The following is a 27,664-nucleotide window of genomic DNA, read 5'->3' as shown; positions in this document are numbered from 1 at the left end:
ATTCTGAATACACAAGATAATTACTAACAACATACCAGTATTGTAAAATTTTAGGGCAAAGGATTATTTTAGTATTTGACTCCTACTAACTATAAAGTCCAATGAATGATTTCACAGTATTTATAGTGACAAAAATTAAAAAAAAAAAAAAGTTGAAGTAGTTTCACAGGATATGAGATACCATAAACTGTTAAGTTTGAACCATTGTTACTGCTGTAATTTTCTTGCCATCAAAGCCTGAATTCACAGATAATCTTAAGATATGCATGACATAAGAATGCAATTGTCACAAAAGCATAAAACTTTGATTTCTAAGATAATTTATTCAGAAATAACAGTCCAAGATACTTCTATTGGTCTAAAATGAAATGTACTGTAATGCTAGTTTTCTCATATTAATTCTCTGAGAAGGCCTATCTTGGATCAACATTATTACAGAGATATAATATAATATATATGTTATGATAATAATAATATTATATGATAATTATAATAACAATGTCATGATATTCCCATTAAGGCTTTACTATTACCATGTTATTTCAATCCTTTTATGAATAACCTTTGAAACTGAGTTTTTAGGAGCAATATGATTGCCATTAGTAAACACACTTGTGACAGCTGTTAGAAAGGGCAAAGCAACAGTAATCTTCTACAAACCTAGTTAAATAATAACACTGTAATATAAAATTAACAAACATAATGTATCATTACTAGACATAGTTAATATGCATTCTGTTCTTCACATACTTGAGTCTTACAGCTCTAGAGGGATCTTCCAGTTTAAATGCCTCTGAATTTACAACAAATAGTAGATGCTAAAAGGGCCTCTCTGTCATTTTGACCAGTTACATTAGTGGATCGGAAACCCATCTTTCAGAATTGGATATTACAGAGAAGTAGGAACAATAACCAAGGGCATTTGGCTAGAGAAAGACAGTATCAGTGACACTGTTCTGAGAATTGTTCAGAAGCACCAGTACATATCATTCGTCCCAAATATCTTAAAGCCCAAAAAATGTACCATTTTACATATTACCAGAAATAAACCAAAAGCAAGAGAAAACATGAGACTCATATAATCAATTAATTAAATAAATCATTAGATTGTATGAAAACTGGTAATATTAATACAGGTCTATTTTTACAGATGAGAGCCTTTGAGCTAGCTTGTTTGGGAAGCAATACCGACAGATACAGGTCTGAATTACAACAGTACACATAAACTTCTTTGATGAATAAAATCTTTTTAAGAATAAAACACCTCACCTAATCAAAACAGATTCTCTGGTATAGCCACCGTCATATTCTGTAGTTTCTTCTAGTGCCTGGAAATCTAGATTCTGAAAATTATAGAAAAAAAAATACACCTTAACATTTACAGCAAACCATTAAAAAAATAAAATGAGGGTTTTTTGTTTGTTTGTTTTTTGTTTTGCAGATGTCTTTCTTACCCGGCTTCCACATATAAGCAATTCAATCTCTTCTGGTCTGAATAGGTACTTTAAGGGAGATTCATTAGTCACCATATGAAAACCTCTGCGAAATGCTTTGAACTGTTTTTCTACTGATTTATTGAGAATGTAGTCAGAATAGAGATTGACAAATTCCTGTATAAACATTAAAAACAAAAAAATCACATGCTATACAAGTACAAGTGAACACAATTAGTTATTAGGTTTACATAGGTGCTTTTAGCTCCACCCAAAAGAAATCCTTCAGGAGTTTTTTAAAAATAAGTTAAAAAAATAAATTTTGGAGAGATGGGTCAGAAATTAAGAGCATTAGCAACTACTCCCAGCCACTAGCATGGCAACTAACAACTATCTGTAACTACACTTCCAGGATACTCTTCTGGCCTCCATAGGCAATACATGCAAACAACCCACCAACATATATACAGGCAAAACATTCATGCATATGACAAAAGTCTTAAAAATATTAATAAAATGTTGTATATACAAAGAAAGATACTTTCACAATTCCTCACTTCTGATAGATACTAATCTATAAATAGGTCATATACAAGAATATATAAATTATGATTCTGAGAGTAAATTAAATAGGAATTAATATAAAATATAATTTTATAACAAGATTAATATAAAAGATTAAAATGACTTAATATTAAAACAGAGCCTCAACACAATGTTTCAAAGTCCCTTAACTAAGTTTGCAAATATAAGTTTAAGATATGAACACTGAATTTGAGCAAACCACAATCTCATGTTTTCTACTAGAGACTTTGGTAAACTACCTACTGTATCCAGTTCAGCAAAAACACTATTTGTTGGTAAGCTAAGCTACTCTATTAAATTACAAAAATGTATTCTGTGTTCTGACACTGTAATATTTTACCAAAAAAGTAGTAATATAAACTTACATATTTCTTAAAAGTTAAACTATTTATTGTAATTTTCTTATTCTGTTCAGTTATTTCCTGTTCCTAAATGAATACTGTTTTAAATTAACAGAAACTAAATCCAATGAAAAGAATAATTTTCAGATGTATAATTAAATTTCAAATGGGAAATATGTATACACACTAAATGGGACCTTAATCACTTGGGCCATTACCTCTACAGTTTAATATGGTAATGCCCTGTTTTTGGTGTTACACTATAGTTATATTTACCCATTCATTCTGTCCTAGTTAGTGTACTCTCTCTAAAGAGGGATTAGAAACTAATTATATATACTGACATTGGCTCTTATCTAAGAGTTAGCAAACTGTACCTTTACTATCTACATAAATTTGTTTATGTGATTTTTTTCTGTTACTACTTCAAGCCATATTAAATAATTCTTTGAAAACTGCTTTGAAATTACATATTTACAAAACAATGTCAGAAAAATTTTATTACCTTCCTGTTTTCATTTGTAATTGGAATTTTATCACCATTTTCCTTTAGATCATACATCATTGGGTTACCAAAGAGATCTGTTTGTGATATCTGGAAAGTGATCATCATATCATCTTCCACATTCCCTTCATATTCCAATAAGTCCTTTAAACTCTGATATAAAACCTATTAATCAGAAAGAGCAGTGAGGCTACCAAATGACTTGTAAAAGACATTTTAAAAAAGAGAGACAGTGTAACAGCTTGTTTTCATTCCTTTTAGAAACAATTTGTCAATAAAAATGAAGCCAAAATTATTCCTCCATCTCCCAAATAGTTTATTAAGGCATAAAGACTGTCACTGAGCTGGGCAGTGGTGGTGCACACCTTTAATCCCAGCACTCGAGAAGTAGAGGCAGTGGATCTCTGTGGGTTCGAGGCCAGCCTAGTTTATAGAATGACTGCTGTAACAGCCAGAGCTACACAGAGAAATCCTGTCTTGAAAATAGCAGGAAAGAAAAAAGGGAAAAAAAATTGTCACTGTCACTGATAATGTATCAATCTTCGTTTAGAAATTCTTCAAATCGTCAGCTCAGCAACATATTTCATACTGGGCTCTAGAACATCTACAGTGTCTCCAGGCTGGAGGCCAGGTACACAGAGAAAAAAAAAACCACATCAGCTGTATCTATCAAGGACCAAGCAATGCTCATTCTACCAGGCAGTCATAGGTTACATTGAAAACAATGTTTACAACATTTAACTATGCAGTCAATCAAAAGTTGCTTGATGCAATCTATAGAAACAATACTCTAAAAATTTAAGTGTTCATTACTTAAACAGATTAAAAGAATTTTTACCACACTGGTTAGCAGTATGTATTGACAAAAGATCTCCCCCCAAAACATATTTTTATATGAATTAAGATGTACTTCTATATTTATATAGCATCTTAGAGACTATTTAAAGAATGACAAAGAACTTACTGGGTGAGAGTCTCCCAAGTCACGAAAGGTTCCTTTTTTCCCCATTAGCTTCCTGTAGACAACCATGGGAAAATGGACATCCAGTATACAGTTATTGTAAATAGCCAGACCGAGGACTATGCCAATCAGAGTAAACTGACCCTCAGTCTCAAAAGAAGATGGATTAAACCAAAATAATTTTGTAGCTTCATCATATGTGAACATACCTATAAAAATAAGTTTTAAAATAATTTGTACTTTTTGAAACTCTACAAATTTAAAAATAATTTTGACAAAAAAATAACAGAATTTTAATGGAGTAGATTTTAGTTTTTGCTATTACATGCATGTAAGAAAACTGTACAAACATAGTATCTGATTATCATTAAGTGTATTAATTGGTGGAATACAATCCTAAGAACACAACAAAATAAAATAAAATGCAATCTGGGTAACATTTCAGGAAAGGTATTTTTAAAAAGCTTTATTAAATTATTCAAGGCCAGATTTTCATTGACTAATGAAAGGTTAATTTACAATCATATTTTAGCCACTTGACTGAAACTTACATAAGAAGCAAACTCATAATCAATTACAAAAATTAGATAAAGTTGATTAACTTTAAGTTACTTAAGATACATATCTAATGTGAGCTAATAGTTTAAAAAGGCAACTTTATAATCTTTCATCTTTATATGATCTTCATTATTCAAAACCAAACTTGAGAGACATTTTTCCTATCATCATTATTTCATCTACGGAGCAGTAATAGAGATGTCTTTTTTTTTGGGGGGGGGGGACATCAAAGATAAAAATATTTAAAATATATTCATATGCTTTTTAATTTTTCTAAGTTCATTTTCAGTTGCTTCTCAGGAAGTACTTGTAAATTAAGGACTAATATGCTGGGGGAGAAGGAATTGCACACATTAGCAGAATAAGGCAGGAGGAACATGAGTTTAAGGCCAGAAAGCACTAATATAAAATAAAAAGACTATCCATAACCAAAACCAAGACCAAAGGAAACAAACCAAAGTAGGTTTGGGAAAGAACGTTTTTCTAATGGAAAAAGATTATTCAAAACCAAATAAAACAGCATTAAAATGTACATTTAAGTTAATTTTGTAAGAATTTTGAAAAGATTTTAAAATGTTTCATTTTCATTTTCTATTTTAATGAAAAAGAAAACTACAATTTTCTCTCTAACCTGTAGGAGTATAAATGAAGTCTATGCTTTTTCTTGCAAATTAGTATTTGTGAAATGCTGGTTTTAAAATTATCCAATTTATACTTAAGTTCCACAGTTTTAAAAATATGTATACATTGTATGTGTAGTTATTTATTTGCAAGCCAAGTTATAGATCCATGGAGTATCTAAAACTTCAGTTGACAAGCAATAAATCTGACAGAATGTCACAAATGGATGATTTTGTTCTCAAGAACATTAAGCTATAAATTAACCAGAGTATAAAATTTATAAGCCATTAATCTCATGCCTTCAGTTGTTTCTAATCCACCATTCTAAGATTTTCCAAATTAAATTTACCAAAAATTGTTCTCTACTAGAATATTTGGCTAAGTAATCTAAGGAAGAACGTGAATATGTGAATGACAGATCAGTTCCTGAAGCATACATATTTGTTATCTGTAATAATTATACTCAATTCTTTTGTTATTTATCATAGCTGAGAATATTCTCAAAACAAGTTCATAATTCAAAAGACTAACATATCATAATCATATCACTAACACTTACCAATATCTGGATTAAAGATTTCCTCCACAACCAACTGAAAAAATTCTTTGGAAACACCTCCCTCATCCACTCCTTGTTCTCCTTCAAATTCCACATACAACTGCTTCTTCAAGTCTGCAGGATTTTCCATAGCAATCATCTCTAGCTGTTGAATGAAAAGATAAAGAAGACTGATGATAATAGTATAAAAGCTAAATGCAAGTTAAGTAGAAGAAAACAAGGAATATTATTAAAAGGAAACAATTTTGTTTCTGAATTAAAAACAAGAAACAAACTGACTCCCCCTCCAAAGAGTATGGTAGAGTGCTAGGGACATGGCTGATTAGGTAAGAGTACTTCATCTGCAAGCATTAAAATCTCAGTTTAAATCCCTAGTATCAATGTTAAACTCCTGGCATGGCCACTCATGACTGAAGTGTTACTTAACACCAGCAACATGGTGGGGAACAAGTCAGAAGATCTCTAATGTTTGCTGGTTAGACAGCTGGTTAGTCAAAATGGGTGAGCTTCCAGTTCACTCAATGATCTTATCTAAAAGTGGAAAACCACCTGACATCACAGACAGGCTTCCAAATGTTCACGCATAGGTACATACATCAGCACATTCATAGGCATTAACCACAAACATACACCACACAACACATACACACAAAACTACCACTAAAGAAAATAGTTACTTCTAACTTATTAACTAAATTTTCTATTATTATATTTTTATATATTAATATAATCCACAGAACAATACATGAGAACAAGTTGAGGCAGCAAAATACTTAATTGATTGCCTACTCACATTGTCATTTTAGCAAAACCAAGCATAGAAATGTGACCTATACACTGTTTACTAGTAGAAATTATAGTAGACCTATAAATAACTTATACATGGAAATGTAAAGAGTTAAGCCTTCATGCCGGGCGTTGGTGGCGCACGCCTTTAATCCCAGCACTCGGGAGGCAGAGCCAGGCAGATCTCTGTGAGTTCGAGGCCAGCCTGGGCTACCAAGTGAGCTCCAGGAAAGGCGCAAAGCTACACAGAGAAACCCTGTCTCGAAAAACCAAAAAAAAAAAAAAAAAAAAAAGAGTTAAGCCTTCTTAACCACCATGTTATAAGTGAAATAATTTCAATTAAGAAATACACACTGGAAAGCCAGATGTGGTAGTTCAGGCCTATGAGACAGGAAAATCATAAGTTCTAGGAAATCTTGGATTACATATCAAGACTCTGTTGTTAACATAATTCCCCTTTTGCCAAAACAAATTTATAGTTGTTGCCACTTTTCAGTGGATTATAATGTGGCATGCAATATCCACATTTTCACAAAGGCTGGTGAAACATACACTTCATATCTTAATTCTTCAGCTAACAATTAGCCAAAACTGCTCTACTAGCATTAACTTCAGTCTGCTATGAAATTAATATTAAATTCTAATGTGTTATGTTTAAAATGTAATTTATCTACTTAAACTTCACAGATAGTATTCATAACTAATTATTCAATATATTTTTAACATTGTTTCCAAACATGTTGGCTTTAAAAAAGTAACATAAAAGAAGAAAGCTTGGCAAAACAATATTTAAGGATGTTCAAGATTGCTTAACTAGTCCAAGAGGAATTTTAAAAGGGCTTTGAAAAATGTAAATGGCACTAGAGTAAGTATACTAGCTTCCTAAAGCAAATTCCATAAACAACAATAGTTTTTTGGATAAGTGTCTATTTAAAAAAAAAAAAACTAACTAGAATCTCATAAATTCAAGAATCTGGCCAGGCTGCCCTAGATCTGTTTTTGAAACTGTGCTGTAATGGTTTGCAACCACTAAGAAGTTTGAAAAAAAAAAAAAAAAAAAGACCCAACACATCAGAATGCATTCCAAAAGGTAATAGGACCTACTATTTTTGGCAAGATATATTTCAATATATAGGTATATATTTTGTTTAAAATGCTATATTTTTCTTAGTAGGAGGTGTAACCAAAACTTTTTAGGAAAAAACAAATGGTTCAAATTAATTCCTGGATATCTTCAACTTTGGGGTTCTAGGATACTATGATTTTTTTTTTTTTAAATCTGTCTTGTTCTTGTTTAATTCATTTGTATGTCTTCATGTGTGCAGATACGTATGTGTGATTACACCTCAGATGTTATCCCTCAGGACCTGTCCACTTTGCTTGTCAACGGAGAGTCTCTGACTTGCCTGGAAGATTGAAGATCAGCACAGGTTATACTGTCAAGAAGCCCCAGGCATTTGCCAGTACCAGTACCTGACTACCTAGTATCAGGGCTGCAATGCCCACTCCATTTTTCTCTTCTTTAACAGAGTTTTGGGGATTAAACTTGGATCTACTGTGAGCACTCTACTAATTGACCTATCTTCTCAGCTCACATACATCATTTTCAGGTCAGTATTTATTGAAAATTTATTTTTGAAGCACTATTTTGTTGCTGAATATATAAGAAACCAAATACTCTTTTATAAGTCCTAAATGTTACTACAGATTAACATTTAATTATTAAGCTCCCTAAATCTTGACAACTTTCTAATGTACAAAGAAAAAAGGTAATATTCTCCTTACTACAAGATGGTAAAAGTTTAAGAATATATAATTTCTATTAAGCATGCAAAATTGGTATGAACTAATATTATCCTTTAAAATATAGTTTATTTCTTAAAATCCACAATTTTATGTCCCCCCAAAAGATCAAAAGGTAGACTAGTTCTGAGACTCTACAGTCAAAAAAATATGTAGATTCAAAATTAACCCTGAAAATGGAAAAGAAAAGCACACTGACAACAGTGCTAATTGAAAATTTGTCTTAAGAATAACTTTGAAACTTTGAATTTCAATGATCCCACACAACATTACTATTACTGTGTGACCCATCTCAGTACTTTCTTCCAGTTCTCAACTTGCTAAGAATTTAAGAGATTTAACTAAATGTTTTCATTTGTTTTTCCAACACAAAAGCAAAACTTCTTTGATCAAATATTACTAAATAGGAAAAAAAAGCCCAATATTTATGCATTTGATTGCTTTTTCTATTAAAACATGTAAATTATTTGATTCAAAAGCCTGTTGGTATTCTTAGCCCATTATGATTCAAATAAGACAGTATATGTCTGTCCATTTCTATCAATCTCTACTCTTTTTTCCCTCAATACTGGTTACCAGAATAATACTGTATGTTCTATTTTGATCACTGAAAACGTAATTTTGTCTTTTTTGGCTTTGCTTTGAAATATAAAGTAAACATAATATAGTATCAAATAAATTAATATGTGAAGTGCTTAGATTAATTCTCTAACATTAACTCTGGCTATAAGCTTGTGGTTTCAAGTACTATCATTCTATTAATTTAAAAATGTTCCAGGCTCTCTACACATGGCAACACATGCATTTAAACCCAGCACTTAAACTCTGTTAGTTTAATGCTGTTTCATCTACATCGAAAATTTCAGGCCAGTGAAGGCTATACATTCATTCTCTATCTAAAATAAGATTAAAAAATAAATAAGTATTTCCAGTTTTGTCAGAATACTTAACCAGAAGATTTTTAAGACAAAAATTGTTCAGGAATAAGAGCAGAAGAAGTAGTATATAAAACTTATGAATTGGGGCTAGAGAGATGGCCTTAGTAGTTAAGAGCACTGGCTGCTCTTCCAGAGGACATGGGTTCAATTCCCAGCACCCACATGGCAGCTCACAACTGTCTATAACTCCTGTTCCAGGGAATCTGACACCTTCACACAGACATACATGCAGGCAAAACACCACTGTACATAAAATACAAATAAATAAATAATTTTTAAAAAGACGACTTTAATTAAAAAAAAATTATGAATCACTTTACAAATAAAAACTGGTTTGATTATCTACAATCACCTAGCAAGCAGATGGCTAAAATCAATTTACAGATGGAGCTTTGAAGTAATAAAAGGCTGACTAATTTAAGAAACAGTAATTCAGAGAAGAGAGGTTCTAATTCAGACAGCAAGCTTTAGACTACAGTTCAACTACTTCTCCACAGAAACTAGAGATAATACTTGTTTTTAGATTTTATGTGCCTTTTTACTTTCTTCTTTGGCTTTTTACAGTCTTATCAATACTCGCATATTATTTTCAGAATCAGGGCGTATTCGAAGGTTATGATTTAAAAATAGTTGGCAACTTAATTCTGTAGGTAGAAGTGTCCAATTAGCTATTTAAGAAGACCATTCTCAATGCGCCAAAGTGATTTTGTAAATTATTATCTTCTTTAAGATAATGCACTAGTAGCCTATCTTTCTAAAAACTGTGACAACAAAAACAAAACATATTTAACAATAACCACTGACAGAAGCCATTATCATAAGTCACATTAAATTTTCTTTTTCTTAAAAATAATAACCCTTAAAGCACACACACACAAAATTTAAGCCATCATTTTGTCAGTCAAAGAATAGTATAGGAATTAAAATTATAGTTATATTACTTTATATAACAGCTTTTATTTAAAACTGAATTTGTAAAATCAAGTTTTTTTTATGTAGTTGGGAAAATGAAAATTGTTGGAATATGTCAGATAATTTTCAAAATAATCTGTAAGCATCCTTGACCTCATTAATTATACAGCAATGGATTTTATATGTATTTATTTCTTGATATATAAAATAGATAGTATTGCCATAATAGACAGTTACTACTATTATTATACTGTATTAAAATACTGTGCCACTTCCTAACTCGGCTTCCTTTCTGATTAGGAATTCTTGCGCTTAATAACTGTTAAAATAATTTTAAATTCCTTAACTTTTAATTGGCAAGACAAATCCTAAAGAGATCATTTGTTACAAGGTGACCTGATATGAAAGTATTCCCAGAACTCTAAGTAGGATAATATATTGATGCAAAACATTCTATTCCTGTATCTTCAAAGGTAAAAATATTTTTCAAGTTCATTATTTAAAACATTTAGACATCCTGAGTTACTACCTCAAATCCTATGTTGACATAATTTAAAATAAAAGAAAAAAACTAGGGATTTAATTATTTAAGTAGAAGCAGCACTTAAATTAGTTCAATAGTGCTAAGACTCTCCAAGAAAGGTGTTTTATAAACTTTGGTAAATAACTCTAAGATAGTGATCACAAATGCAATTACCTTGATGAATTTATTTAAGTTTTTCATGATATCTGTAAATAAATAAAGACCAGTCTGTTGTGCCTTAAAGTTTAAGTGGGTTATAGCTGAGTCAAATGATTACATCTTAGGTTCTAAATCCAATTATGACATTCATTTCTGCAAATAAAAATCTCTCTAAAATTTATTTTCCTCACATGAAATAGGAGTTTAATGAATTTTATTATTTTACATTATTATATAATGCTAACCCTTTATAATTCTGACTATTTCATTTCTCATTCTCATTCTAAGAAATTAATTTGAAGATAAAGTGAGGATTCCAATCATTTCTATTAGAATAATTTTAAATAATACTAATTACCCTAAGCACAATTTAATTAATGAATGATTGATAGAATTAAATACAAAGCACAGAAAACCCCCATTATTAAAGCACTATAGGCCAACTGATTAAAAAAAATCTCAAATTCATGTAGCAATAGGTATTCATACTAATAGTAATTATGGAAGCTGAGTTAGACAATGCTTCTAGATCCCTAAATAAACAGGGTTAGTGACTCTGAGAGGAAATTGGGCAACAAGTCTCACAACTTTTTCTTTTAACCAACTTCCTTCATCTGTGTGTGCCAGCTCCTGGTTTTTAGACTTTCTTTTCCAGTTCTACATCTTAACCATTCCTTTTGATCTTCAGATTAACCATTTAAAATTCTATAATTTACTAAATTTAATCAGGTACTATAATACCATCAACTCCTATTTTAGTTACACTAACTTCATTATTCCTTTTAAATATTGGCAATATTCTAAGCATGTAAATTAACACAGCCAATAACCTATACATATAAACTGTACTAAGAGCCATTTCCCAAATATTGGTCTGCAGCATAGATGTACTTTGGTATGCTAAATATTTTGATATCTAACGTACAGACACCAAGGCTTCATATCAGAATCCCTAATCTGAATTGCTAAAAGGCAAAACCTTGATTTTTTGTTGCTGTTGTGTTTTTCATTTGGGCAGCTCTCTGTTTAGACTGTGAAATCAGTCTGAAGCAATATTGTCTCTTCCTTGATACAAAAAATCTTGATCTCCTACTCCTTTAAAAACAAAATTTTAAGATTGTATATATACTACATCCCTCAAAAAGTTTTGTTCAAAAGGGAAAGAGAACATATGTTAATTATTTACTGGGGAGTAGAGGGACACATGTAGCACAGCACACACTGGAGGTCAGAGGATAAGATTTGGGCTTCAGTTCTTTCCTACCATGTGCATCTAGGGGATAGTCATCAGGGTTGGTGGCAAGCGACTTTTACCCACTAAACCATCTCAGTAGTCTAAGGGGGAAAAAAAACAACCTTCCACACTAGAACTGTTATCATTCAAATGGAAGAAGGATTCTCATTTATATTTATTTCTACATTATTTTCTAAGCAATAAAAGCCAAAAATCAAGGCTTGGGAGAAATAATGCAGATTTTTTTTTTTTCCCCGCTTTAGTAGGAATAAAATAGTACTTTTTAAAAAATAGTACCTTGTACTTAATAAAATATTTCAAACACTAACTATTCTCTTGTCAACAGTTCCTCTAAAAGCACCAGTTAGGGAAGAGTTGTTAAGACTGATTTGAATTTAATAACACATGAAAGCAATGGACATACTTTGGTTTAAAAAAAAAAAAGAAATTGACCAGGGAATTTAGCACTCAAAGGGAAGCAGAAACAAGATAATCACAAGTGTAAAAAAAAAAAAAAAAAAAAAACATAATTATTAATTCTAGTTTACTGACCTCTCTACCTTCAAACTAGCAAGTCTAATTAATAACTGTTAAATAAGATTCAATATAAAAAAATCACATATGCAATCTTTTCTAAGCCTCATTTGTAAACTAAGGAAAAAAACTTATTATCATCTTCTCACCTCTTAAGTTTAGGGTACTGTAACTTTATTTATTTATTAATGATGAATTCATGGCAGAACTTCTCTTTTCTTCTCTATTCAGCCTTAATATGCAGTTCAAAATGATTAGGTAATAAGCAAGTGTGATCAACAGGAATTATTTTGTCAAGCATTTTATGAAAGAAAGCACAAGGCTTAAAAAACAAAAGGGATGCGTGGAAAATAAGACACGGAAAGAAAGCAGTTCATCAGTGGGGATCTTATTAAATACTGCTTGCTGTAAACGTCCTTTCTATTACTAATCTAATGTGACTTACTGTTAATATTGTTTGGGGGGGGTGTCATGAATTTGATCTCTAAGGCCCGTGTCTATACTTACATTCTAACCCTTTCACACTGGTATGTTGAAAAAGAAAAAGAAATCTGGGGATGGGAGTTAAAATGGTATAGGAAGTCGAAGAAGAGAGGAGGAAAAGTAGGGAAGGAAATGCTCAAAAAATACTATTGTTTATAACTGTACTGCATATCAAAGAGACAGGCACACAAAATTGATGAAGGCAAGGGCTTCTGCAAACTGGTACTAGTCAAGTACAGATATTATCTAATGAATTATGATTTATAACATGTCAACGCATAATTACAAAATTTACTGTTGATTTTATTCCAATACCTCTTTAGAGAAAGAATTTTTAATACAGAAATGGCTAAATTTCTCCTAAAACATAACTTTAAAAACTGTAAATACTATCTCAATTTTTACTGGTTCTTACCATCATTATATTATAGAAAAAAAGGAGAAAAGGAAGAAAATAACAAAGGAATCAGGTAAGAAAGGTAGACAATTTTGGTTAAGTCTGAATTTAGTTCAGTCTTATTACTTTTCAGATTTAAACAAATGCATACTAAAACAAAAATACATTTTCAAATAAATACTATTTGTTAGCTGTTATGCGTTCTTATTATTTGTTAGTGTATAAGGGTGATACTTCAATTAGAACAGTGCTAACTTTTACATCAAGTTCATAGACAAAGAACTAGCACTGACAAGAATAATTAACACCACAGAATAAAGACCTAAATTTGTTAAATATAATTCTGTAAAAATATGACTGGCAATTGGCAAACCAATTTTATTGCTTAATTGACAGGGACACTGCAATTCTTGTCACCTTTAGAAGAAAGAAACAGATAAGAAGCAATACCACTTGAAAAAAATTCAGGGAGTTAGAAGTACCTGACTTCCCAGTTAAAAATTCTAGATTTGACTGAAAAATTGATATCATTAATCCCAAAGTCTTCCAGAAGTCTCAAGACTTTTATTATTACAGTGAAGAAAAAAAAAAATCCTACAGTGTTATGTAAGACAGAGTGGCTTAGACTCTAAAGTCTTACTGACAAAATGAACCAAGCTATCTTGGTCATATTACCAAGTTCACAATAATGAGTTTTACATAATGAAATTTGGTAGGCACCTTTTATACATCTAAAATTCAGATTTTTGCATTACTTCTCCCCCTATATCCACTCTTAACACTAGGTATGACATTTCCCTTTGTCATGTGTTTCAGTATTCCAGTCTTTGAAGTCTTTTTCTTCTGAATGAAAATATATGGGGCTGGCTTTCAAGATTTAGAAAATCCATTCCTTTTTTTATTTTTTTCCTTTTTTGGTGTTTTGAGACAGGGTTTCTCTGTTTAGTTTTGGTGCCTGTCCTGGAACTCACTCTGTAGACTGGGCTGGCCTCAAACTCAGAGATCCACCTGGCTCTGCCTCCCAAGTGCTGGGATTAAAGGCGTGCGCCACTACCACCCAGCTGAAAATCCATTCCTTTTTAGTGCTTTTTAAGTGTGTGTGTGTGTGTATGTGTGTGTGTGTGTGTGTGTGTGTGTGTGTGTGTGTGTGTGTGTATGAGAGAGAGAGAGAGAGAGAGAGAGAGAGAGAGAGAGAGAGAGAAAGAGAGAAAGAAAGAGAAAGAAAGAGAGAAAGGGGAAGTGCATTAGTAGAAGTCAGAGCACATCAAGTATCAGTCCTTGCCTTCTACCTTCTGAGACAAGATCTAGTTATTTGCTACTTTATATAACAGGCTATCTGACCCACAAGCTCTAAGGGTTCTTCTGTCTCTACCTTCCATCTTGTTTTAGGATGTGGAATTATAAATGGTACTACCACATCCTGCTTTACACATGTTCAGGGAATCCAAGCTTAGGTCCTCATATTTGCACAGCAACCTTTACCCAATAAGTCATCTCCCCAGCACTATAAAATCTATTCTTCTTCAAAAAGAAAATAATCATTAGATTAGACAACCAATATAACCAATATTTTTGGTGAGTAGCAAAATAGGTGTAGTAATATAGATAAGAAATACAAACATGTTACTAAATTATAAGATTTTTTTTCAAAACCATAAATAAAATGAATACATTAAAATATGTCACTTTGTAGCTTTTAGTTTAATTCTGATTTTAAATAGCAGTCAAACTTACCCGGACAAGTGCATCATCTATGATATGATCACGTCTGACTTTGAGTCTCAAATATGGATTCAACTGCTGTCCTTGAACTAAGCTGTAGAGAACAGTGATTCTTCGTTCACTGTACATGCGAATTCTATTGTCATAATATAATCCCAAATTCTTTGTGACAGCATTCAATATAAAGGGACATGTCATAAAAGAGAATTTGTTCTCTGTTTCAACTTTGAAAAAGGTATAATCTTTATCCATTTCTAGAACATCATTCAGTGGTTCATTAATGAATTCTTCAAAGGAGATAAGTGGTTTTCGACAATCTAGAGTTTTAACACCAAGTTCAGTTTCTATTGGGTCCACCCGAGGACCTTTCTTGTTTCTTCGTTCCTCTCCCAAAAGCTCCTGCAATGTCAATTCACTGGAATCAGGTATGGGCTCTTCATCATCTTCCTCATTGTGATTTGTGTCCACTTCCCCTCCCACTACATTTGCATAGTAAACCATTTTCAAACACTTTGAAGCAGCAACAATGGAATCATCATCATTCACTAGATTTCGGCTATTAAATTCATTGCTTATGACTTTGAACGTAATAAGTTGCTGAAATGTTTCCATCATTCTCCGAATATGATCTGCACTGTATTTAGACCAAAGTCTAATCAGTTTTCCTTGAGCTTCAAGGGGTAGCTTACACATAGCTTTGCAAAATAATGGCAGCGCCATTTCCAGATATTCAGGACTGTGGAGGTTTCCATTCTCCATTACAATAATGAACAAATTGAGATAATTAGGATCTCGGGCATACACACTATGATATGTCAAGTCACATTCCACGTTAGGTGACAGATACACAAGTGCATTGAGAAAGGCAGTTTCTAAATTTTCATTAGCGAGCAATCTGGCATAGACCCTTCTAATAGCATCAATATCCACAGTCACTTCATCAGGACCCAATTTTGGTACATTGTTGTCTCCCTGTGAGCTATCACCCATCCTTGAAGAAGATGCTTCTGAGTCTTCTTCCATAGCAGCAGCAGCAGCAGAACATGCAGCAGCAGCAGAACATGCAGCAGCAGCAGAACATGCAGCAGCAGCAGAACATGCAGCAGCAGCAGAACATGCAGCAGCAGCAGAACATGCAGCAGCAGAACATGCAGCTTTTTCTTTTTCATCTTCATCTTTGTCTTCATCCTTTTCTTGAAGAGATTTCAATTCCTCCTTAGTATGTTGTTTGACTTTCCGAAAGCTCATAACCAATGCCTCAGCACTAGAAAAAATTCTTCCAATTACTCGAATTAAAGGGGAGTAATCCTCACTTTCTCTACATACGTCAAGAATTTCATACACTATCTCTTCAGTTAGGTAATTCACATCTAAAAAATGGAAAGAAAAAGAACATTTACTGTCGTAATATTATGTTTATTTTGTCATAAGTTACATAATAAATGTAAAATACCTAAACATTCAGAACTCAAAGGGCTAGAAATTGTAAATAATAAATCTAATTTACCTATCAACACACTACACTTAGTAATTCCTTTTTCATTCAAGTAATACCAACAACCTCACCCTTGGCATTCATTCAACAACATATAATTATTAATTATGTCATGTTGATTAAGATTTGCTTTGCAGCCGGGCGGTGGTGGCGCACGCCTTTAATCCCAGCACTCGGGAGGCAGAGCCAGGCGGATCTCTGTGAGTTCGAGGCCAGCCTGGGCTACCAAGTGAGTCCCAGGAAAGGCGCAAAGCTACACAGAGAAACCCTGTCTCGAAAAACAAAAAAAAAAAGATTTGCTTTGCAATCAAGACGTATTAGTATATAACTTTTATAAGTATGAACTAATATATATATATATATATATATATATATATGTGTGTGTGTGTGTGTTATTTCATCACTGTAGTATATTACAACCTTGATGAAGAGCTACTACACTGATATACTGAATGCATTTTTCCCTAGCATTGTTCACAAAAGATTAAGGAGGCAAGGTTTTATAACAGATGTTCCTTGGTCCCATCATATGCAAGCAACTTTTCCTACTTCTGTATATATTAAAATCAAGTGGCACACACCTTTAATCCAAACATTTAGGAGGCGGAGGCAGAGGCAAGCGGATCTCTGTGAGTTCAGACGAGTTCCAGAACAGCCACAGCTGTTACACAGAGAAACTCTGTCATAAAAAAACAAAACCTCCCCCACCCCCCACCCTCCCAAAAAACAAACAAACAAAAACTGATTCATTTTATGTTTTCCTCATTTCTTCCAGGGATTCTATTCTGTGACTACTACTCATACAAACTCTGAAGTATGACTGCTGCTGCTACTACTACTACTACCTGTTACCATAATTCAGGTCCTAATAACTCTTAAGAGAGCAACTGGAAACGATTACAAACAGCGGGTAGAAGCTAAGAAAGCAAAGGCCACAAGCACCAAAACTTATATCTATTTTCTCCCAGGCACAAAACTGGGATCATAAACTTCCTAGTTTCCCTCACCTTTACAGTAAATGTCACTTTCACCAAAGGCTTTACCCTTTCCGGGTAACAAAACACAAGACATTTTATCTTATTGGAAAAAGATGAATGACATTTTATATACTAAAATTTTAGAAATTAAATATCAAATAATGCTCAAAACTTAATCCTTTAATCAAGAGTATTATAATCATTAAATATTTAGGGGAGGATAATTTTATAGTTATGTTGCCAATTCATCCCTACCTTCACTGTGTCAAGTATTTCCTTATATACATTCAGCATGTAAAAATCCTTTTTTAAGAAAATTATTTATTGATGTTTACATCCTGGCCACAGTTTCTCCTCCCCCTCCTCTCCTCGCCTCTCTGTTCCCACCCCTGAATCCACTCCTCAGTTTCTGTTTAGGAAAGGGCAGGTCTCCCATGACAGTCAAAAAAACAAAGCATGCAAAAACCTTTCCTATGATTCCTACATATTATTCAAGGTACCTACTCAACAGTAAGAGACAATATAAAATTCAAGTCATCATTGACAGAATGGCTTCCAAAACATAAACCATGGAACAATAAGCATTATATACTGCAAACCTGATCTGTAGGCTGTTCCAAGAATATCAACACATTTGTTTTATGATCTTGAATTCTTTCTTTTAAAAAGAAGTGTTGTTCTTATATATATATATATATTTAATAGGGGTAAGGGGGCAGCAGACATGTGGTGGTGAGAGGATAACCTGAAGGATTTGGTTTTCTCCTTCTATAATGTGGGTCTCAGGCATCTAATTCAAGCCATGAAGCTTGGCAGTAGGTACATGTACCTATGAGCTAGTATGCCAATCCAAGGACTAACTCTTCAGTTTCTTGAAAATAAGTAAGTATAAAGAACTAACATTGAGCTTATTTCTCATTATAACTGGAAAATACTATAGTATCTTCTTTGATCATTCAAGTCTACCTAATTTTTCTCTAAAATGTAACCAAAAACATAGAAAATATCTATAATGAATAAAGAGCCTGTTAGGAGATGTTTGACCTACAATCCTACAATGTACCAATACTTGTTCTAATCAGTGTTTTGCTTGAAATGTTTAACTGACAACTCTCCTCTCTTCCCCACCCCTCTCTCCCTCTCTCCTTCCCTCTGTGTATGTGTATCTGTGTGTGTATGTAAAGCACTGCTATCAGAAATACAAATAGTTACAGTCTGGCTATCAATGAACAGGTAAGTGAAGAAACATTTTTAAGATTCACTTGGATTTCAAGATGATTCTTCCCTGGCTTCCTGAGTACCTAGACTACAACGACACAAGACTCAGCTAAAAGACAATCTTAAAACATAGTATTTTATACTCTAAAAAGTACAAGACAGTTTCATGTAAGAACACAGCTGTCATACAATAATCAATACCTACACATCTAATTAGATTGAACAAATACAATTATCAAAATGAGAACTGTAGTATGATTAAGCATGTGTAATTCCTAATAAAAAATATTATAATGAGTAAAGGCAATAAAAATTGAAGTGATAGACAAAACAAGAAATTACAAAAAAAAATGACTAATACACCCATTATGTACTAGATTTCCTACAGCTAGTTGCATTCAATCACAGTGGCATATTATACTTCATTTACTGATACTCTGTGATGCCCCTCTGTGGCAAAAACATGTAAAATGAAGCTAACACAACTTCCACATCCAACATATTGATAGCATTCACCTATTTATCCATATGTGAGAAAATTCATGAAAAAGGACTGACTGTGTATCTTGAGTAGCAAAGTTTCTGATTTTTCTATAGTTATATTGTGGAATAACAGTATAAAGTTTTAACATAATTTTATTACACCAATTCTTTTAAACATGTTTCAAATGACAGTGGGTCTAAGTCCTGGCAATCTGAAAAATTAAATTACCTCATTGCTAATACTAATTACTTACACCAAGAAAAAGAAAGATTGGATATCCATGAGGGAAAAGAAGAAAGTTTTAAGATGTTTCAAAATATAGGGCCATTTTAAAAAGAACAGATTGGTTGGGATGTAACTCAGTTGGCAGTGCTTATCTTGCATTTACAAAGACTTAGCTTTCATTCCCAGTACCACATAAACCAGGTATGCTGGCCCAATCCTTTAATCAATAAAAGTCCAAAGACAGTCTTAGTAACCTTGCTTAAAACAAAACAAAACAAACAACAACAACAAAAAAAAAAAACAAGACCTGAGTCCCTTGTGAGGATAACAAATACCCAATGTAAAGACAGTATATGGGAAGAAAATGTTACCAAAAAAATCCAACACTTTTTAGATAACTATTGCAAATATTGCCCTGATATATATATATATAATTTCTTTTACCACAGTCCCTGAAGTTTCAGAGCTCATACCAGGATTTACTGCAAATGCAATATATGTAATAGACTTTGTGAGCTAATAAGCTATTAGGTACAATGGAAATCATTACATATTGAGATCAACTCATTAACATATCAACTTTTAGATTATAATCTGCTTCTGACTAACAACTACTATATCAATAAAATGTAATAAAGTAACTAATTCAATTATAACTGTCTTTTACCACATCTTACCAAAAGAGTGGCTTTCACTATACTGTGATGTCTTTAGGTCACAAAAAGGCAAAAGAACAAAAGCAAAACATTTAAATCTCTGATACAGCTTTTAATTAACTATTCCCAAATGAAAATACAATCTCTTACCTCTAAAATCAGGCTTAGCTCCTTTTCCGTCCTTGTTCATTTTTATGTCTGAGTTAGGTGTGCCTTTTGAGTTCTCAAGGTAAGCTGAGCTTGCTCCTTTCTTGGAGGGATGAGGATCACAGAGTTTTCCATTATTTTTATAAAGCTCAAGGGCTTTAATAGCTGCTGCATTGTTATCCATACGAAGAAAAGTTGGACAGGAAGCACAAAACTCATTCGTGCAGGCCTCATTTCCACAGCCCTCGGTTAACTGGTGGTAGTAGCGTTCTATTAGATGCTTTGCAGCTGCTCGCTTCCTGTACCAGACATTCAAACAATAAGCACAGTGATTAGTATTGCTCAGAAACAAAGCCGAACAGATAAGACAAAAGTTAGCTAAGCAATGAAGCAATAAACTAAATATTTAGATGTAGAAACTAGAAATCCACTATTATCAAGTGTTTTAAGTAGTAAAGTAATACTAAGAAACTGTGATAAAATACGTCATCTTATAAAAATCATTTTAATATAGTATGCTTTTCTTTGGTTTAAAAAGATAAGCTTGGCGGGCGGTGGTGGCGCACGCCTTTAATCCCAGCACTCGGGAGGCAGACGCAGGCAGATCTTTGTAAGTTCGAGGCCAGCCTGGTCTACAGAGCGAGATCCAGGAAAAGCGCAAAGCTACACAGAGAAATCCTGTCTCGAAAAACAAACAAAAAATATAAGCTTAATTTGATGATGTATGATCCTTAAACTGTTTAGCACAAGTAAAAACTACAACAAGAAACCTTAAATGTATTGCTGTGTCACACCTCCATGCCAGTTTTCCTTTTCATTATATATAAAATCACTAATTCATTCTAATTAAGTCTCAAATTCTTAATTTGTAGTTAACACTAAATTCCTATCTAGAGTTTAAGAAAACATTTTTTTCTCAATTAACAATCAAGAGATTTAAAAGGGAACAATCTAAATCTCATGTAATTCAAGGGAAAGCAGTACCAACACATACATCCTTGAGTCCAGATTTGTTACTAACCCTCTTTATTAAATCCATGTCATAGGAAAGACAAAGGTTTTAATTTCCATTAGGTCAAACTCATATTCATCTTACTTCATGAACTTTAACCATGAAGATTAACATTTGATTATCATTTTTCACACAAAGTGATCAATAAAACTTAAGGAATGAATTATGTCACCAACCAAGAAGTTGTTCTACATAATCTCTTTATGTTGACTCTAAAATTCTATTCTTTGAGATTACCACTGTAAGCAAGTGTTACAACGCTAGGGGAAAAGTATCCAGACTGCTCCCCAAGTCAGGCTATACCTCGAGCTGGGGTGCAGTGGCTGACGGTCTCCTCCAGGATATAGCAACCCTGCTCCTCTCCTGGAGAGGCACTACAGCTGAGCTCTTAAGAGAGCTTCCCAGCAGAGCTCGGCTTCTTCTCTCTCGCCCAAGATGTTGCTTCTTTTACTTCAACTCTGCCAAGTGTAGCAATCTCCCGACTCCTGAGAAAAGCTGTTACTTTTTCTGCTCTACCTTGTTCAGTCCCCTTAAGGGAGATCTCAGCAAGGTTCTTCTGTTCTGCTGCTCTGCCTTGCTCAGCCCTTAAGGAAACCTCTCAGCAAGGATTTTTCCTGCTCAGTCTCCTAAAGGAAGTCTTGGCAAGGTTCTTCTTCTCTGCACCAGCAAATGAAGATCTTCACCCAAGACTCTTCTGAGAAAGAGATTTATTTAGGAAGTCCAACAGAGTGCCTGCCTCTACCAGGGTGGGAAAGACAATTTAACAGGCAGGGTGGTTTATATAGGGGTTTTGGGGGCAGAGTTTCTCCAGGGAAAATTTCTGTTCAGGGATTGTTTAGTTTCATTGGTCAGGGGCACAGATGGCTCTGATTTCAGAGCCAAACTGTTGTGTTTTTTTCACTGGCTTTTTTTTTTTTTTTTTTTTTTTAAGCTTTTTGGCTCTAATTCTAAGGCCAGGGCATATTTCTTTCACTGGCTCAGGTCCCAGATCCAGGCTGTGTTTCTTTCACTGGTTCTGGGTTCCTGGGTCAGGGTGGATGTCTTTAGCTGGCCCCTGTTCCCTACAACCACAATTTAAGTAGAATTGTATACTTGATCCACAGTAATATAATTCAAAATTATTCTTTCGAATCTAAATTTACAAGCATGGGAACTGCAAGTAGGAAGAATCTACCTACTTTCATTCTCAAAACTTCATGCCATTATTTTGCTAATGGATAGAACTAAATGGCCAAAGGGAATAGAGGTAAACAAGTAAATAGAGAACTGGTAAGTCTTAGAACTATGACTCTACACAACACAGGCAGATGGTACAGAATTATATGCCAAATACTACCAACCCATCCAGGTGCTTATATTTAGAAATGTTTCCTATACATTTACCACTCACAGTGTGCAAACAGAGAATGAACCACAGGCCAACCTTGATGACCTGATTTTGATCCCTGAATCCCACTTGGTGAAAGGAAAGAACCTATTACTGCAAATTATCTTCTCACCTCTACACACACGCCACAGCATATACCCAGCCACACATATCCACAGAATATAAATAAATTTAATAAAGTTTAAAATGTATCACATGAGTTAAGAGATCCCACTTATGGGAAAAAGTGGTCAGTTAAGGAAAACATTATTTCCCTATATCTAGGGAAAATCAGCATGCCTAGTAACAGTGATTTGCTTCAATAAACTGACAGAATTCACTAAATTAATTACCAACAGCCTTCCTGCTATATCACTAACAAAACTAGTGATCAAATTATAAATGTAGGATAAACCTGTTTGTTTCAAAATATAAAATAAGAATTTTCTGAATGACATGACTAAGTTAAATATTCCATGTCTTTTATCCTAGCTACTTTTTTCTGTAAGTATGTACTTACAAAATAAAAATTACTAAATATCAATGAGGAAGAAGCAGTGTCAAAACTGCATCTACATGATTTTTGTATCCAAGATTTTTAAGTATTAATTTTGAAGTTCAAAATACTAACATACCATTTTTCTTAAGAATACTAGGTTTTGTTTACAAAGAAGCCCAAAAGAGCGCCCCCTTGTGTGTGTGTGATGCTTCTCTATGAGGTGAACTGTGAATAGTGGCAGGAGAAATCAGAACATCTAAGAGTCATCTCCCACGTAGTTAGTTGGGTGATCTTAAGGATCTAATTGTCTATACCTCAATTTTAACATCTTGAGTTCTTTAACTTGTCTAGCACTCAACATCCAATAATAAACACAGTACATTGCCTGGTACTCTGATTATCATGCAAACCTTGACCTTGAAGACTATCTTCAGTCTACAGCCATTAAGAGAGGTGCACACCTTTAATCCCAGTACTCAGGAGGCAGAGGCAGGTGGATCTCTGTGAGTTTGAGGCCAGCCTGGTCTACAGAGCAAGATCCAGGAAAGGCGCAAAGCTACACAGAGAAACCCTGTCTCGAACCCCCCCGCCCCGCAAAAAAGAGAACTGAAAATGTAAAATCTTATAATTGAAACCTCATGCCTAGGACCAGAAAACAAGTCAGCAAGACTTCCACCTTCAGAATCTAATTTATACCCAAGCACTGTTTTACAGATGGTAATTTCAGAATAATATGTAATTGGAGCACAAAACCTACCACCCAAAAAAATCTAATCTGAACTTCATAATCATGTGTACTGCCTGGGTACATTACTGAAATTTCCTGAATAAATAATATCAACCTATTATATAATGAATGCTCAAATAATTAATGGAATATTATACTTCATTAAAAACAAAAATATTGCATGCTATATTCTGGGCCCTATTGTAAATATCAGATGCTATTACAATTGCTTTAATTGCTATCACTTGCACAAGTATATGACTTGGCCAAGAGAAATCCCACTCAACTAAAGCTCAGAGGAATGACACAGGAATCCTTAATAAAGGATTAAAATTCAGGCTTGATTCCAAAATTTGAACTTTTATATTGCAGAGTAACTGCTTGAAACTGACCTGCTTCTCTGCACCCAGCTATAAATAGCAGCTCCACTAATAGTAAAAATAAAAATTAAATTAAATTAAATTCATGATAGACCCTCCAAGATACTGGCAGAATCAACCATATTAAGCACTATTCTTTTCTCCTCATGATAACTTAAATTACTTGAATGCAAATTTCAGGGCACATAAAAGGCATATATATATATATATATATATATATATATATATATATATTCAGGACATGTAAACAGTCTCAAATTGTGAAACATGTTTTTGATAAACTTCCTGTACAATATTAATCTATACACAGAAGTCACTAAATTATAGCTATTGTGCCAAATCGAGACATCCACCTCTTTTTTTCACAGTTCAACTTCAGAATATTTTGCATTTTGCGGGGGTTGGGAAAGAAATTCAAGACAGGGTTTCTCTGTGTAACAGATTCCTGGCTGTCCTGGAACTCACTCTATAGAACAGGCTAGCCTCGATCCACGTACCTCTATTTCTCAAGTGCTGAGACTAAAAGTATGCACCACCACACCTGGCTTAGAAATTTCTATTTCCATATTTTCTAACAGTAAATTTCAAGTATTTATATATTTTCTGCATGACCTCTATCACTTGGATCTAACAAAAAATAAAAGGTGTGCCAACTATTGCCCGTGCACTCCAGTGAAACTTTCATCTAATAATCTGGCCTCCTAACTTTTTCTTTTCTCTCAGCAGGTGAATGGAATAAAATTCTTTTCTCCATATTCCAAAAAAAAGGAAGAAAAAAAAAGGACATAGAAGGAAAAAAAAATGAAGTGAAGCCTTTTTCTGACATTTGTAGCTAGAGTTTTCCTGTCTTGCCCACAGTCAGGACAAATCTTTGTCACTCACCAGTCCCACAGCTGCTCAGACCCAACCAAGTAAACACAGAGACTTATATTGCTTACAAACTGTATGGCCATGGCAGGCTTCTTGCTAACTGTTCTTATAGCTTAAATTAATCCATTTCCATAAATCTACACCTTGCCCCGTGGCTTGTGGCTTACCGGCATCTTCACATGCTGCTTGTCACAGAGGCAGCTGGCAGTGCCTCCTTCTACCTTCCTGTTCTTTCTTTTCGCCTCTCTGTTAGTCCCGCCTATACTTCCTGCCTAGCCACTGGCCAATCAGTGTTTTATTTATTGACCAATCAGAGTAATTTGAGCTACAGACCATCCCACAGCAGACATTCATAATCAAAACTCTGCAAAGAGGAGCTACTTTTAGCTTCTTCACATTCCACTGACTTTTCTTACAAATCAAAGAACAATATATTCATTCCTTAAATAAAAATATGCCATTCTTACCTAAGACATAATAAGTATAAAGTGAATCCTACCAGTAAGAGTGCTCATTTACAATAAACAATACTTTCAACTTGTTTATAACCATCTAAAAAGCAACTGGCCGTTAAAAAGGTTTCTACCAGTGACAGTAAAATAATAATAATAATTTCAATGTTCTCAGTAGCACTAGTAACATTACTTGCTGGCTCCTATTAATTCCAGTTAATTTCTGGAACAGTTGGATACTTAGCAAAAGAAAAAAATTAAAATAAAACTTACAAGCCATAAGATAATCGTAACTGTACATAAGAACTTATCAAAGAGATTATATACTACAAGAATAAAGAATTCCTACATAAGTAGTTAAGCATAGGAATTAAAAACACTGAATAGCAGCCATGAAAACAAGAGACAAAAGCTGAAAAATGAAAGATAAATAAGAATGTGACTTAAGCAGATGACTTTTTGTTGTTGTTGGTTGAGAAAGGGTTTCTCCACAGCTTTGGATCCTGTCCTGGAACTCGCTATGTAAACCAGGCTGGCTTCAAACTCACAGAGATACACTTGTCTCTGCTTCCCAAGTGCTGGGATTAAAAGTGTGAGCCACCACTGCCCAGTCAGAAAATGACTTTTATTAAAGATAAGTAGAATAAAAACATGAAGATTTGAGAAGATAGGTAAGAAACACAAATGGTCCAAGACTTGATTAACCTGTGCATAAACTAGTAAGCACTGCTTAGTATCTTTCACAGGTGAATGTCCCTTTACTTTTAGGATATGCCTCTATAAAATCTCTACTCCTACAAAGTGTGGTGGCATATGTTTATGATAGTAGCCACATTAGAGAAATATATAGATGTAAACAACAATTTCAATATTATATTTAAAAGATTTTAAATCATAAATCTCCACGTTATTTACTATATAGTTCAGTTTCAAAAAATTAGTCAATTTCATGTATTGTATTAACAGAATCAGATTAAAAAACAAGATAAACTGGAGGGTAGAGAGAAGGCTCAAAGGCAGAGGCAGGCATATCTTTTTAAGTTCAAGACCAGCCTGGCTAACAGAGTTCCAAGATAGCCAAGGCTACACACAGAGAAACTTTATCTCAAAAAAAACAAAAAAAACACCACTATCTGGTCTTCCAGAGGAAAAGAGTTTACTTCTCACCATGCATATCAGGTGGCTCACAAAACTGCCTGTTACTCCAGTTTTGATATTCAATGCCCTCTTCTAGCCTGCCACAGGCACCCACCTACACATACAGCACACACACACACACACACACACACACACACACACACACACACACACACACCTTATTAAATCTAAATAAAATCAATGCGTAAAACACATGTGACAAAGCAGAATACATGCTCATGCTAAAAACATATTAGTAAAAGGAAACCAGGTGAAGAAGCCAACAAGCTTTCAGACTCCAGTATGAGAATACAAATAACTACTCTCAGGGATGGAGAGATAGCTCAGTAGTTAAGAACACAGATTGCTCTTCCAGAGGATCAAGATTTGATTCTCAGAACCAACAAACTAGTACAATCAAGTGTAACTTCCAGGGGAATCCAACACTCTTCTGGCTCCCAAGGGGCCCCAAGGCATCTTGCATGTGGTACACAGATATATATTCAGGCAAAACACACACACACACAATTTTAAAACAGTGAATAATGTTAAGGAATATTATTTTAAGGTGTGTTACTTTTGTTAATGTTACATTTGTTTAGCTCTGTGAAGCTGTGTTACTTTGCCTGTCTAAAACAGCTGATGGTTTAATAAAGAGCTGAATGGCCAATACTGAGGCAGGAGAGAGAAATAAGCAGGACTGGCAAGCAGAGAGAATATATAGAAGGAGAAATCTAAAAGGAAAAGAAAGCTAGAGAAGGAGGAGGACATCGGGGCCAGCCACCCAGCTACACAGCAAGCAACAGAGTAAGAAACAGAGTAAGAAACAAGGAAAGGTATACAGGAATAGAGAAAGATAAAAGCCCAGAGACAAAAGATAAATGGGATAATTTAAGTTAAGGAAAGCTGGACAGAAATAAGCCAAGGTAAGGTCAGGCATTTATAATTGAAAATATGCCTCCATG

At 33.7% G+C, this 27,664-nt stretch overlaps 1 protein-coding gene and 1 long non-coding RNA gene across 17 annotated transcripts in view; one reads left to right on the top strand and one right to left on the bottom strand.

Moving 5' to 3' along the window:
- Positions 1–27,664, top strand: part of LOC107399369 (uncharacterized) — a 254,016-nt gene that overhangs the window by 153,975 nt on the left and 72,377 nt on the right. The window contains exons 38-42 of one of the 2 annotated variants that reach the window (XR_013042021.1): positions 7,675–7,779; positions 7,879–7,959; positions 13,367–13,405; positions 17,325–17,363; positions 18,711–18,759. This is a non-coding gene — a long non-coding RNA (uncharacterized LOC107399369). Of the gene's footprint in view, positions 1–7,674; positions 7,780–7,878; positions 7,960–13,366; positions 13,406–17,324; positions 18,575–18,710; positions 18,760–27,664 lie in introns of those variants that run through there. The other variant, XR_013042022.1, reaches the window with a different exon arrangement.
- Positions 1–27,664, bottom strand: part of Ube3a (ubiquitin protein ligase E3A) — a 99,906-nt gene that overhangs the window by 25,812 nt on the left and 46,430 nt on the right. For all 15 annotated transcript variants that reach the window (XM_076544018.1, XM_042277151.2, XM_076544023.1 and 12 more), the window contains 7 exons: positions 20,260–20,555; positions 15,067–16,424; positions 5,564–5,708; positions 3,829–4,034; positions 2,865–3,029; positions 1,455–1,610; positions 1,270–1,343 (listed from right to left, as the gene is read on the bottom strand). In XM_076544018.1, the coding sequence (XP_076400133.1) occupies positions 1,270–1,343; positions 1,455–1,610; positions 2,865–3,029; positions 3,829–4,034; positions 5,564–5,708; positions 15,067–16,424; positions 20,260–20,555 (2,400 nt within the window). The remainder of the gene's footprint in view (positions 1–1,269; positions 1,344–1,454; positions 1,611–2,864; positions 3,030–3,828; positions 4,035–5,563; positions 5,709–15,066; positions 16,425–20,259; positions 20,556–27,664) is intronic.

This window comes from Peromyscus maniculatus, chromosome 1, assembly GCF_049852395.1.
Source record: "Peromyscus maniculatus bairdii isolate BWxNUB_F1_BW_parent chromosome 1, HU_Pman_BW_mat_3.1, whole genome shotgun sequence".
In the NCBI taxonomy this organism is placed as follows: Eukaryota; Metazoa; Chordata; class Mammalia; order Rodentia; family Cricetidae; genus Peromyscus; species Peromyscus maniculatus.
This window is presented reverse-complemented; position numbering and strand designations above follow the sequence as displayed.